General features: G+C 36.1%; 1 protein-coding gene across 3 annotated transcripts in view; it reads right to left on the bottom strand.

Moving 5' to 3' along the window:
• CPNE8 (copine 8) overlaps positions 1-12,578 on the bottom strand; it is a 265,785-nt gene that overhangs the window by 11,161 nt on the left and 242,046 nt on the right. For 2 of the 3 annotated variants that reach the window (XM_063620134.1, XM_063620133.1), the window contains 2 exons: positions 12,228-12,285; positions 7,254-7,327 (listed from right to left, as the gene is read on the bottom strand). In XM_063620134.1, the coding sequence (XP_063476204.1) occupies positions 7,254-7,327; positions 12,228-12,285 (132 nt within the window). The remainder of the gene's footprint in view (positions 1-7,253; positions 7,328-12,227; positions 12,286-12,578) is intronic. The other variant, XM_055247554.2, reaches the window with a different exon arrangement.

The following is a 12,578-nucleotide window of genomic DNA, read 5'->3' on the forward strand; positions in this document are numbered from 1 at the left end:
AAGGCACACAAATGGCCAAAAATAAATGAGAAAATGCTGAAAAATCACAACTTATCAGGGAAATGCAAATCAAAATCACAGTGAGATATCATCTCATCCCAGTTAGAATGGCTATTACCAAAAAGACAAAAATGTCAAATATTGATAAGGATGTAGAGAAAAGGGAACTCATACATTGTTGGTGGGAATGTAAATTATTACAACCATTATGGAAAACAGAACTACCATATGCTTCAGCAATCCCACTACTGGGTATTTATCCAAATGAAAGGAAATCGGTATGTCAAGTAAATAGCTGCATTGCCATGTTTATTGCAGCATTATTCACAATAGCCAGGATATGACATGACCGAAGTCCCTTAGAGGAATGCAAAAGGAAAGTGTAGCATATGTACACAATGAAATACTATTCTGCCATAAAAAATGAAATTCTGTCACTTGTGGCAGCATGGATGAGCCTGGAGGACACTATGTTAACTGAAAGAAGCCAGGCACAGAAAAATAAATACCACATGTTCTCCCTCATATGTGTATGCTAAAAGAGTTGATCTCATAGAAATAGAGAGTAGAATAGTGGTTACTGTAGGCTGGGAAGGATAGGTGGGGAAAGAGGGGTAAGGAGACTGTGGTTAATGGATACAAAATTACGGCTAGATAGGAGGAATAAATTCTGTTGTTCTCTAGCACTGTAGGGTTACCGTAGTTAATGATTATTTATTGAATATTTTTGAATAGCTAGAAGACAGAATTTTGAATGTCCCCAAATAAATGTCTGAGATGTGGGTATGCTACCCCTGATGGAATAATTATACATTGCATACATGTAATGAAATATCACACTGTACCCTATAAATATGTATAATTATGTCAATAATAAAATAAAATAAAAAGGGTAATTACAGAATACCTATTTCATTGTTTTGTATTAAATAAGTTAAAACCTAAAGTGCTTAAACAGTTAACAGTTCAATTTGTAATATGTATTATACATGAAAGCCATCATTATAATTACTATTTCTATTCATTAACTTACACATTTATATAGTCAATATAAAGCAATTTTGTTAATAGTTTTCAATTTATATTCATATCAAACATTAAATATAAGGAAGATTATTATTAATTTTATCTCTTTCAAATTTGAGTACAGTATCAGTTATACAGTAATTCCTGGACTTTTCAAATTTTAAAACACTGTTGTTTCACCTTTTCAGCAAGTCCTACAGGATATGCGATGTTTTTTAATTGAGGTAAATTGAATTTCACTTTTAAGAATTTTATGACACTCTGGAACATCAAAGCTAAGGCTCATAATCATCACTGTTCTTATAATACACACAGTTCTACTCTTCTTTAAAACATACAGGTAAAAAAGAAATCCTCAATTTCAACCTACGATGGGAGTATACATCACATTTAGCTTAGGTTTGTTAGGTGAGCACAGAGTCTGATACTCCATTTGGACATTAGGGGGCACTGCCCACAGGTTGAGAACCACTGTCATAGGAAGTCACTGTTAACAAACAGGAGTATCCTTCATCCCACACTTATATTTGGAGTAGGATTAAAAAAAAGTCACTAGCCTAAACTAAACCTTTTCCAAAGGAACATTTATTTCTTCAGTCATGTCACAAGGTACTTTATAAATGAGAAAAAAAGACAAGTGGCTTCAGAAATTACCTCTTATTTCAAATCTTAAAATTTTCATGACAAAATTGCCCTCTTTCTTGGAAGATTGCTCATATCCTTTTATATTTACAGGTTTCCACTCAACTTCTTAGGCCACTCTGTTTATTACCTCTATTAGTCCCTCATTTCTGATCCCTGTACCTGAGAACCTTTTGTTCAAAATAATTCCCACACATTTGTGAATGCATGTTGACCACATGGTAATTTAGACCCTTATAATATTTAGTTGAGAAGAATAAATCAATTTTTACTTTGCATTAATTTATCACATTCATATAAAGAATACCAATAAATGCATTGTATTCTATAGGAAGTATGGTATACTTGTTACTCTACATCTTTTTTCAGCACCCACCAGTGTAGGGAAAATGTTCCACATGACTGCTCTAACTGCTTGCTTTGCCTATTTGTAAAAACAAGCTTGAATTCATTTGGGCAAATGGGCTTTTAGTTTCTGCTCTGCCCAGTTTTGCTTTATTGTTCCCACTGTGCAGAGCTCCATTAGTGATTTTCAAGTCTAAGCCCTCAAGGTTATTACTCTCCTTTTAATGGAAAATATGATTTAAATATAATTTTTAAGGAAATGATAAGCTGGCCAGCAGCTACATGCAGCCAGGGGGAATGGCACTGCATTATACACAATGGCCAATCCACAGTATAAACAAACAAATAGAAAGCCTTTATGTATATTGACTTATGACAAGGTAGTAAGTTTTGTGATTAAGTCTCATTGCCTCAATATTTAATTTCATATCAGTATAGTATAAACAGTAAGCAGGATGGTTGTCATTCTAAAACTTAAGTGACTTTTCTTATGTTAGGGCACAGCTACTATGAAATAATGACAAAAAAATGCCTTCCTACTGGACTGCGCCAATGTACTGTACTGATAATAACGCATTTATTGAGCAACTGGTAGTTGGGAGGTCTTCTGCTAGGAGATTTAGCAAAATATGTCATTTAATATTCACAAATATCTTATATACTTTTAATGCACATAAGAGGAAACTGAAACTTAGAAAGTTTAATTAACTTATCCAGGATCGGCTCTGAGTATGTCAGAATCACTACTTGACCTCAAATGGATCTGACTTGAATTGATTAGCCACTTCAGTAATATAAAAAGGGTAATAGATCTTGATAATTTTCATTAAAATTTTGTCTTTTAGGACAGTGTGTTAAAATAGGAGTAGCACAGGTTTTAGAACCAGAACACTCTTGGAAATCTGGATCTACCAACTTATGACCTAAACAACTTTCCAAAAGTTGTTTAACTTTTGATCTGGGGCTGGGGGGACAAAGTGAAAATTCATCCAGGTGTGGTGAGTGAGGTCTTTGGAGAGGGCTGTGTGACAGGCTATACATTGAGAAATTTGAAAGTATAGGATTTCAATCAGAACAGATGAGGAGGAAGAGTATTCCAGGTAAAATGACAAGTGAAAATAAAAGCAAGAACCATGGAAATGTATGATGTGAAGTTAGTTTATTAAGATAAAGTACAGTGTGTTTGTCTGTTTCTGTGTGTATTTTTAGCTAAAGAAGAGCCTGAAGTCAGGTCATAGAGAATCTTAAATGCCATGTTTAGGTGTTAGAATCAAAATTATACAGAATACATGTTAAGAATTTTAGAATCAGACATTTTTGGATTAAATCCTGGTCCACTTCTCATTAGCTGGGTGACTGTGGACAACAGGAATTCAGCTAGCTTCATGTCCTTTTTTGTAAAATGCAATAATCAAAGTACCTGTCACATAAAGTTAATTAAGGACTGGGTGATTTAATGCTATAGCTCTTAGCCTGCCTAGCACATGAAACACTTAATAAAGGGTTAAATATCATTATACGAAAAGGAAGGTATTTAATATTTACTATACTAATAAAACCCCATCTACTACCCCCAATTTTCTGCTGAACCTCAGCTACGTACTATTATTTGCCACCTTAGGGTTTTCTTTGTCCACTTGAGAATCTGGAATTTCAATTGTGTTGTGTGTATAAACTGGATTCGCTTCAAACAGTGAGAAATGGAAAGCAGAGAAAAGGTGAGACAGCCTAAATAGACCCTATTATCTGATAATATTTTAGAGAATTGGTTTACAGTATTTTCTGACCATGGGAAGATTGAAAATATTATCCTGCATGTACACTTGCAACCCCACTATTCTAAATATTCAAGAGTGTTTCTCTCCTTTAAAATAATTTGCTTTAAAAACTTTTTAGTGACTGGTAGAACCTGGAAAACTCTGATGGTGGAAGGTTTAGCCTTATTCAAGGTGAGAGAGGAGGTGCCAATTCTTTTACACAATGTGAATGTAAATGATCAATGTGATATGTAAAGTACTGACCACCATGTAGAAACTTCTCTATGAAAGTAGAAATGAGTACATCAAATCTCTAACTCAATGCAGGAATGTAAGTCAAGATGCCACTGTCATTCAGGGTGCTACTAATTTCCTAGGGACATTTTGATTTCTTGTTCAGTAAATGTTAAGACCTCACTACTCTTCAGTTCAATCTCACATGGCAGAATCCCTTGAGTGTTCACCTGTATCCCCAGGTGTGTTCAAAATCTTTGGGATCTCAATGTTACTTTATGGTGATAGGCTGCTGTCAAGGATTCTGACTTTTTTTTTTTTCTTTCACTTTTGAGATGGAGTTTCACTCTTGTTGTCCAGGCTGGAGTGCAATGGTATGATCTTGGCTCACTGCAATCTCCACCTCCTGGGTTCAAGCAATTCTCTTGCCTCAGCCTCCTGAGTAGCTGAGATTACAGGCACCCGCCACCACACCCAGGTAATTTTTTGTATCTTTAGTAGAGACAGGGTTTCACCATGTTGCCCAGGTGGGTCTTGAATTCCTGACCTCAGGCGATCCTCCCGCCTCGGCCTCCCAAAGTGCTGGGATTACAGGCGTGAGCCACCATACCCGGTTGGATTCTGACTTTCAAGAAGCAAAAACTTATATAATTATACTACTATATACCTATGCTATTGGTAAGTAACAAAGTATTTTATGTCTGTTACTTCCTCTGAGACTCACAACATCATGGGAGGAGCAAAGATGAAAGAATTTGGAGTCTACAGATAATGAAACAAAGAGAAATTTTTCTACTTGTTCAAGACCAGAGTGACAAAATTATAGTTTCATAGATCATCAGTGTTCTATCTCAATATTCTGTTCAATGTAGTATACCTATTGATTGATTAGTTTTGTGATCAAGGACAATTTTTATTAATGCAAATAGGTTGTTACAAACATAACCTATTGGTCTTTTGAAAGGAAACCTTAATGATGTGAGTAATCTTAGCTATTTCCTAATGAAGAAAGTAATACCAAGCTTCTCTTAGGCATCATTTAAATAGAACTATGAGATATGAGGTTGCCTCTGCTAACTTGGTAAAAATGCATTAGAACAGCAACATAACATTCTAAAGACTTCAAATTCATACTTCCATGTGGTAATTCAATTTTTTGGAAACTGAACAAATATTCTAGAGAGCTTTTAAATAAAGTGTAATTACTTAGACCTATAATTATGCTGATGAGGTTAAGGTGAATAATCATGTGTCTAATTATGAAAAAAACACATAATGGGCCGGGCACGGTGGCTCACGCCTATAATCCCAGCACTTTGGGAGGCCGAGGCGGGCGGATCACAAGGTCAAGAGATCGAGACCATTCTGGCTAACACAGTGAAACCCCATCTCTACTAAAAAATACAAAAAAAAAAATAAGCCAGGTGTGGTGGCGGGCACCTGTAGTCCCAGCTACTTGGGAGGCTGAGGCAAGAGAATGACGTTAACCCAGGAGACGGAGCTTGCAGTGATCCGAGATCACACCACTGCACTCCAGCCCAGGCAACAGAGCGAGACTCTGCCTGAAAAAAAAAAAAAAAAAAAAAAAACACACACACACACACACGCACAATGAGCTTCTTAAGCAAATGACCATATCACCAGGTTCTTTTTCCCAGCTGCTCTTAACCTAATCATTTATGTGAGTGTGATTTTTACTGTATCAAGTACTTTAGGTTGAAAAGCTTACATCATATTCAATTATCTTTTTAAACAAACTATTTTACAGAAGTTTTTATTTTAAAATTTAATTTTGCTGACTAATGAAAAATAATTATTTTTGATCTTTATCAACGTTGCTCTTTATATTATCATACTAACAGATTATATTATTACTTCCTCAAATTATTTCAAGTATTTTTTGTTGTTCTTTTGTCTAAGAGTTCTATTTCAGGAATGTATTTTATATGCATTATCTCACTTAATCTTCACAATTCTATTTATCCCCCAAAACACTGAAATCTAGAAAGCTTATCCAAGTTATCATAGTGGAACAGTCAGAATTTGAACCAAATTCTGTATGATCCCTGATAGAGCAGGAGCACCGTCATCCTGGACAAACACGGCCACTTTAAGTTCCAGCTCCCTTTCTAGCCTCATGCATTTTAAGGAAATTACTTCTCTTCTAACTACAGGCAGCCACAAAGAGCAGACAGTAAAACACAGATAAGACAGCCTGGGCACAGAGGGAGGTGGGAGGGAAAGTCTATTAGGTAACTGCCAAACTTTACCCTTATACAAGGGGCCCAGTAAAACAGTGGGCCTTTAGTAAGCACACTCCTTTCCTTTCATGTGCACTAAGATAGTGAAGCTAAAAGCAGAGTCGGGGGATATGCCTGCAGTTGCAGAAAGATGCATGGGAACAGACACACAACTCTCCCTCCCAGATAAGCACAACAAAGAGACACAGAAGTAGTACAAGCCTTTGATAAACTCTCCAGCCCAGAATCCTTAAAAACTCCTGGTCTGTAAGAGAGTGAGGTTTCTGATCTAATTCAGTCAAAAGTCCCTCCCAGGTTTGAAAACCTGTTGACTGTGAAGCCACCCTTTGTGTTTCTCTGCTCTTTCTTTAATTCTTACAATCACAAATTATTTTCTATTAATGACTGTATTATGGGTGAATATACATGTTACTATTTAGGAAATAATATTAAAGTTCATTGTTTGCTCCCTTAAAATTTTGATACCATGTGCTTAAATGGTACTGAGACCTTCTTCCTTTTCCTATCCAAAAAGATATACTTCACAGCTTTTTGCCTGACATCTTAAAAATATGGAAATTTTATGCAACTATTTAGTTGAATTAACACCTTGCTTTCAATTATAAATTTGAACTACATTTAATTACTGATTGTTTATATTCACTTCTAGAGTAATAGGCTTTACTTAAGTAGTTTTCTTAATTCTAGCCTTTTCTATATGTAGACGTAATTTCTTAATATATGACATATTTTAGGATCTATTTCCCTATTTTTTCTAACCATAATGTATGAGGGAAGCATGAAAATACACACAAAGTTTTTGGTATATTTTTACTAAATTTATTTACTCTTGGGTATCTACCAGATTAAAATATATTTAGTTTTTGTTGAGACTAATAAATAGAAAAGCATCATTAAAAAGTCTGTTATATTTTTAGCTTCTAATTTTGTGAAAGATCCCGATGATATTTGCTAGCAATAGTAAAGTAGGAAAAGGTTTATTTCTTACCTGCACAATGTCTCTTTCAGCATATTTCCCTCTAGAGGAGACTCTTACATCATCTCCATCCAATTCGACCATCGCTTTAAGAGAAAATATGATCATTTATTCAGCACATTTTAGCCAAATACTAAAACAATGTGGACAATAAGGAAATCAAGATGTATGAAGTAGCAAAATGTGCTGTGAAAAGACAGAAAGCATGTTGATCCCTTCATGTCTTCACTCATTTCTCACACAAAACTTGACTAAGTGTGCATTTTACAGACAAGGAGTGAACCAAGATCTTGTGTGACTCTTTGAAAGGTGAGCAGAGCCAGTCTCTGGGTCTATCTCTTTGTAGAACCTGTAAAACTGTCTCTGGGTCTATCTCTCCATTCTACCAGTTCTCAACTTCGGGTTATATGGTTACATGACTGATTGAGCAAGTGATGTTAATCCATCAAATTTTAATTTTTCTTTCTAATTTAAGAAGCTTGGCCTTAATCATCATAGAATTTTCAATTACAAGTTGAACTTTATTTTCACTGAAACTACGGCAAAGCCATACACACATATACACACACACAAGCATACACACACACTGCCTGATTTTTACTTTACAAACAGATTTAAAAACAGAGGCATTTTCTCTGCTCTTATACTGATTGGATAAAGTGTGATTTTTCTGAAGTACAATTTTTTTGTTGATTAAGAAATAATTTTGACATTTCCTAGATCAGCTGGTATTTGGAAATGCTGGGATATAATGGGACAGCTGGTGATATGGTAATGCCGTGCTGCAATTAAGACATTTTCTAGGGTTTATTAAGTTTTCAGTGAGAATTCTCTAAATAATTAATTACATGAGGAATGCTAATTTGTGCTTAAAGTATAATTCTGTTACTGATAATTCATTTTGTAAACACATGACATTCACCAGACTGCAGAGAGCCACTTACAATTATAATTTTGGCCTCATCACCCATCTCCCCGGCCCCAATACTGCTCAGTCAGCATACAATCCTCACTTCTTTACTCTTTTCTTCAGTGCTTAGATAATGTATTTGGGTTAAAAACATTGTTTTCAATTTTACCTTGTACACATGTTCATGAGTCAATGCTTGGGCTGAAATGCTGCTAGTATACATAATTAACAGAGAGCTACTGTTCAATAATTTGTCAAGGTGTACAATATATATAATAATTATGTAAAATCTATATATTACCAATAATAAGATAATTATCCCAATGCAGAAGACATTTTTTAATCTCCCTTACTTCTTGGATATGTAAATATAATTCATTATGTTTGAATACTTTCAGTAATTAATTCTTTTTATATCTAAATTTGCTTTTACAATTTTCACATTACTTTGGGACATAAATATGCACCAATAGTAACATTCAGTGGTCACAAACACTTCTCCGTTATTCTCTAATATGTTAATAATTTACAACAATTACCCTATACTTATGCTAAAATGGGAAACAAGGATTAGATGATAATCTAGGTCTCACTTTCCACAATCTTCTACAATCCCCATTGGTCTCTGTGTTTCATTCCAGTTAATGAAGAAAAGGACAGTCATTTAGGCAATACTGTATTAGCATGAGGTCCTATAAAATATCTCCCACTTTTCAGCATGTCTGGTTTAAAACACTGTAGACAGCAAGAAGTGGAGGCTGTGCTTTTGAGAGCAAGAAGAGAGATGGTGTGTAAGTGGTGGAGGGGTCAGGTCTACTCTTCAGGTGTGCAGACCATCTGGTCCTCCAGCAGGTGGAGATTATGAACCCCAGTCTTCCACCATTACCTCTTCTGGAAAGGTGTATGAGACAGATCTGCATTTCTTTCTAGCCGTGGGAGACACAATGAAGTTAGAAACCCTTTTATTTATCCCCTTCGTCTAACTCGAATCAAAGCAGATAGCCAGATGCTGCTTTAATTTGACTTTTTGGCTGCCTTTTGAGCATAAAGAAATCTTTCTTTAGAATAAAGGTTCTTTTTTAGTAGTGAAAAAGAGTCACTGGGGAAATTTATGTAGATAGTTTTAAAATGGTCTTATCAAAATACAGAGTTAAATTTAAATACTCAATCTAATAGTTTATTCTTATTTCCTCTACCTTCAAAGGACAGATGGCAAAATATTGTATTTCTTGCCCATGCAAACAATGTCTTTCAGGTTAAGAAAATGTGTAGACGTTGGATTTATGTGGTTAGCTGATGAAATCTGTGATATGGTTTGGCTCTGTGTCCCCACCCAAATCTCATCTAAAATTGTAATTCCCATGTGTTGAGGGAGGGACCTGTAATCCCCACATGTAGAGGGAGGGAAGTGACTGGATTATGGGGGTGGTTCCCCCATGCTGTTCTCGTGATAGTGAGTGAATTCTCAGGAGATCTTATGGTTTTATAAATGGCCCTCTTTCCTGCCCTCTCACATGCTCTCTCTCTCTCCTGCCACCATGTAGGATGTGCCTGTTTCCCCTTCCACCATGATTCTAAGTTTTCTGAGGCCTTCCCAGCCATGTGGAACTGTGAGTCAATTAGACCTCTTTCCTTTATAAATTACCCAGTCTCATTTCTTTATAGCAGTGTGAAAACAGACTAATACAATTTGTGACTTGGATTTCGGTCAGTCAGTTCATATGTGTGATATATACACTTATTCTAGAGTAGATCTGGAAGTGCCATGGGAGGCTTCTCTGATAGGAGAGCAACAATTTGACTAGTCAGAGATTCTTCTATATTAAACATGAGTTTAATATAGAAACTTTTTTTTAAGCCATGAAGAGATGTGTTTTGGAAGGAAAAAAAGAAAAATGTTTTAGAGAAGCACCTACTGTCACCTAGCAGAATAATCTACTTTTCTAGTACTGGGCCCAGAAGTTTTTCTATCCCATTAAAACTTCCATCATGGTGAAAACAGAAACCAGGTGTTACAGGAGCCTAATTCCCTGTTCCCATGTTTCCAGAGGAAAATTTCACTCTAACTTCTAGGAAGGCAACTTTCCTTTTCATCTACAATCTTCATTTACCTTTCTGCATGGAAAGAGGAATAGGATTACTAAAATTAGGAGAAATAACTGAGCTTGAATCACTCTCATTTGGAGCAGCACCATCCTGAGGATAAGTGTAATTTCTCTCGGTGGCATGCTTAATAGGCAAAACTCTGCCTCTATAAGGAGAAGTCCTGGAGATAAGAATGAGATAATTTAATCTTGGAGGGAAAAAGTAATGGGAATGTGATTGTCCACAGGTTAACCCAAGTTCTCAAATTCTGCATTGCTAGTAATAAAGCTGATAGAGTGATCAGAATGATTCTTGCATATATTTTTTTCCAGTTAGTTCAGGACCTCACAGAGAGAAATGATGAATTATCATACCTTAAAACCCTAACAGATTTGCTGGGAACTAAAGAAACAAAGAAAATAAATAGCTGTGGCTATTGGATAAGGGCAGTAGCCAAACGGCTGTGCCTGCTGCTCTGTATAGAAATATATTACCAGAAATAGACGCCAGGAAGGGTCAGTGGCTTTGCATTTATGAATCAGGTGTGGGAGCTCTCAAAGAAAAAGAACTGATTGAGGTTTACCATCTCTGAGGTCATATGCCTAAAGGTGAACTTCCACAGGAGTCTGAGAGACCTGAGATATACCCATGAAAGATACATCCTTCAAAGGCAAAAGCAAATAGTAGCCAAAGAAGAAAGCATGAGTTATTTTAGCCTACCAATTCGTGAAGTTTGTGAATCACAGTCTATCACTAGTTAATGCAGATTATCAAGTGTACAAAGCATGGAGAGGAAAGATGTCTTAGCCTTCCTGTCTCCAGAGAGGTGTCTGAAATTCGTGCCCGAAGTACAACTCAAGTAGATGCTAACAGAGACAGAGAAAATAACAGGAGAAGCAGTGTCGGTGAGGGATAAATGACTTGCTTTTGAAACTGTAAGATTATCATGCTAGAAAGGATGACCAGCCAAGATTAGAATTTAGGGATTCCAGGGTCAGCAATACAACTTGCCTGTGGTGCTTTACCTGAGACTGACAGCTCTGTATTATTCTCATGGAGGAGGGACTGGTGGTTAAATAAGAATCACCCCAGTGATAATTACAATCTAGTTAGCCACCTATGTGCCTAAGTTAACCAGTAACTTACAAAGATTGTGTCAAACATTCTAAAACCATTCTCATTTCCAAAGCCTCAAGCTAAATAAGCTGCCATTGTTAATACAAAACACCTGAACCGGGTGACTATTATGTGGCTGTGTACTTGCTGTCTAGCACAGAGTTCTCTTAAAGGAATTTATCAGATGACTAGGAACATTTACCCAGATCACTCGTTACACAAACATTTGTCTCTTAACGGGCATTTGAACAAGCCTTGAGCCTGAATGAAAAACTACCCAGCATGCCAATTTAGCATAATTATATAAAGTCTCATTAAATTTCAGCTGGTCAGCTCTATTTTCATTTTACTTTGCTCTTTCATATGACACAACTTCTTTATTTATAAGGCTAATGTCTATCAACTAGCTAGAGCCTGAAAACCCATTAAATTAGCATATTATGCTTATGTTAACATTCCTTTTCACAACCTAATGATTTACTAATTTAGCACTCATCCTTAAAGGGTTTTAGTGAACCCAGCGTGTGTTTTGCCTTGGGAACAAAAACTCAATTTATCACTCTGTCAGTCTTGGGAGATATTATTTTGAGGTACAAACTATCTCTAATGAAATGGAAAGCTACATGTTGAAATAATCTATAAACTAGAGAGATAATATCCTAGTCAAAAGACAGGATCTTTTAATTGGCATATCTGAATAGACATCATCATGAGCTATCTATGTATATGTCTAATTATGGACACATGAACATTATATACAAACCCAAATACACAGTCACATCCTTCTAAAGAGACAAGAATGGCAGAAACCTAAGAGCATGTTACATTAGATTAAATGAATTTCCAAGGAATATTATTGAAATTTTACTACTCACCATCAAATTCTGCTGGTCCAACACCTACTATAATTATTGACATTGGAAGTTTTGAGGCCTTCAAAGAGAATATACAATTAGGTTTCAATTAAGAAAATGAGTTCTTAAGAAAATAATTAAAGGCCAGGCATGACATCTCACACTTGAAATCCCAGCACTGTGGGAGGCCAAAGAAGGAGGATTGCTTGAGGCCAGGAGTTTGAGACCAGCCTGGGCAACACACTGAGACCCCATCTACACCAAAAAATAATTAGCCAGGTGTGGTGGTGTGTGCCCGAAGTCCTAGCTACTTGGGAGTCTGAGGTGGGGGAATCACCTGGGCCTAGGAATTCGAGCCTGCAGTGAGCTATG

The sequence above is a fragment of the Symphalangus syndactylus genome, chromosome 17, assembly GCF_028878055.3.
Source record: "Symphalangus syndactylus isolate Jambi chromosome 17, NHGRI_mSymSyn1-v2.1_pri, whole genome shotgun sequence".
In the NCBI taxonomy this organism is placed as follows: Eukaryota; Metazoa; Chordata; class Mammalia; order Primates; family Hylobatidae; genus Symphalangus; species Symphalangus syndactylus.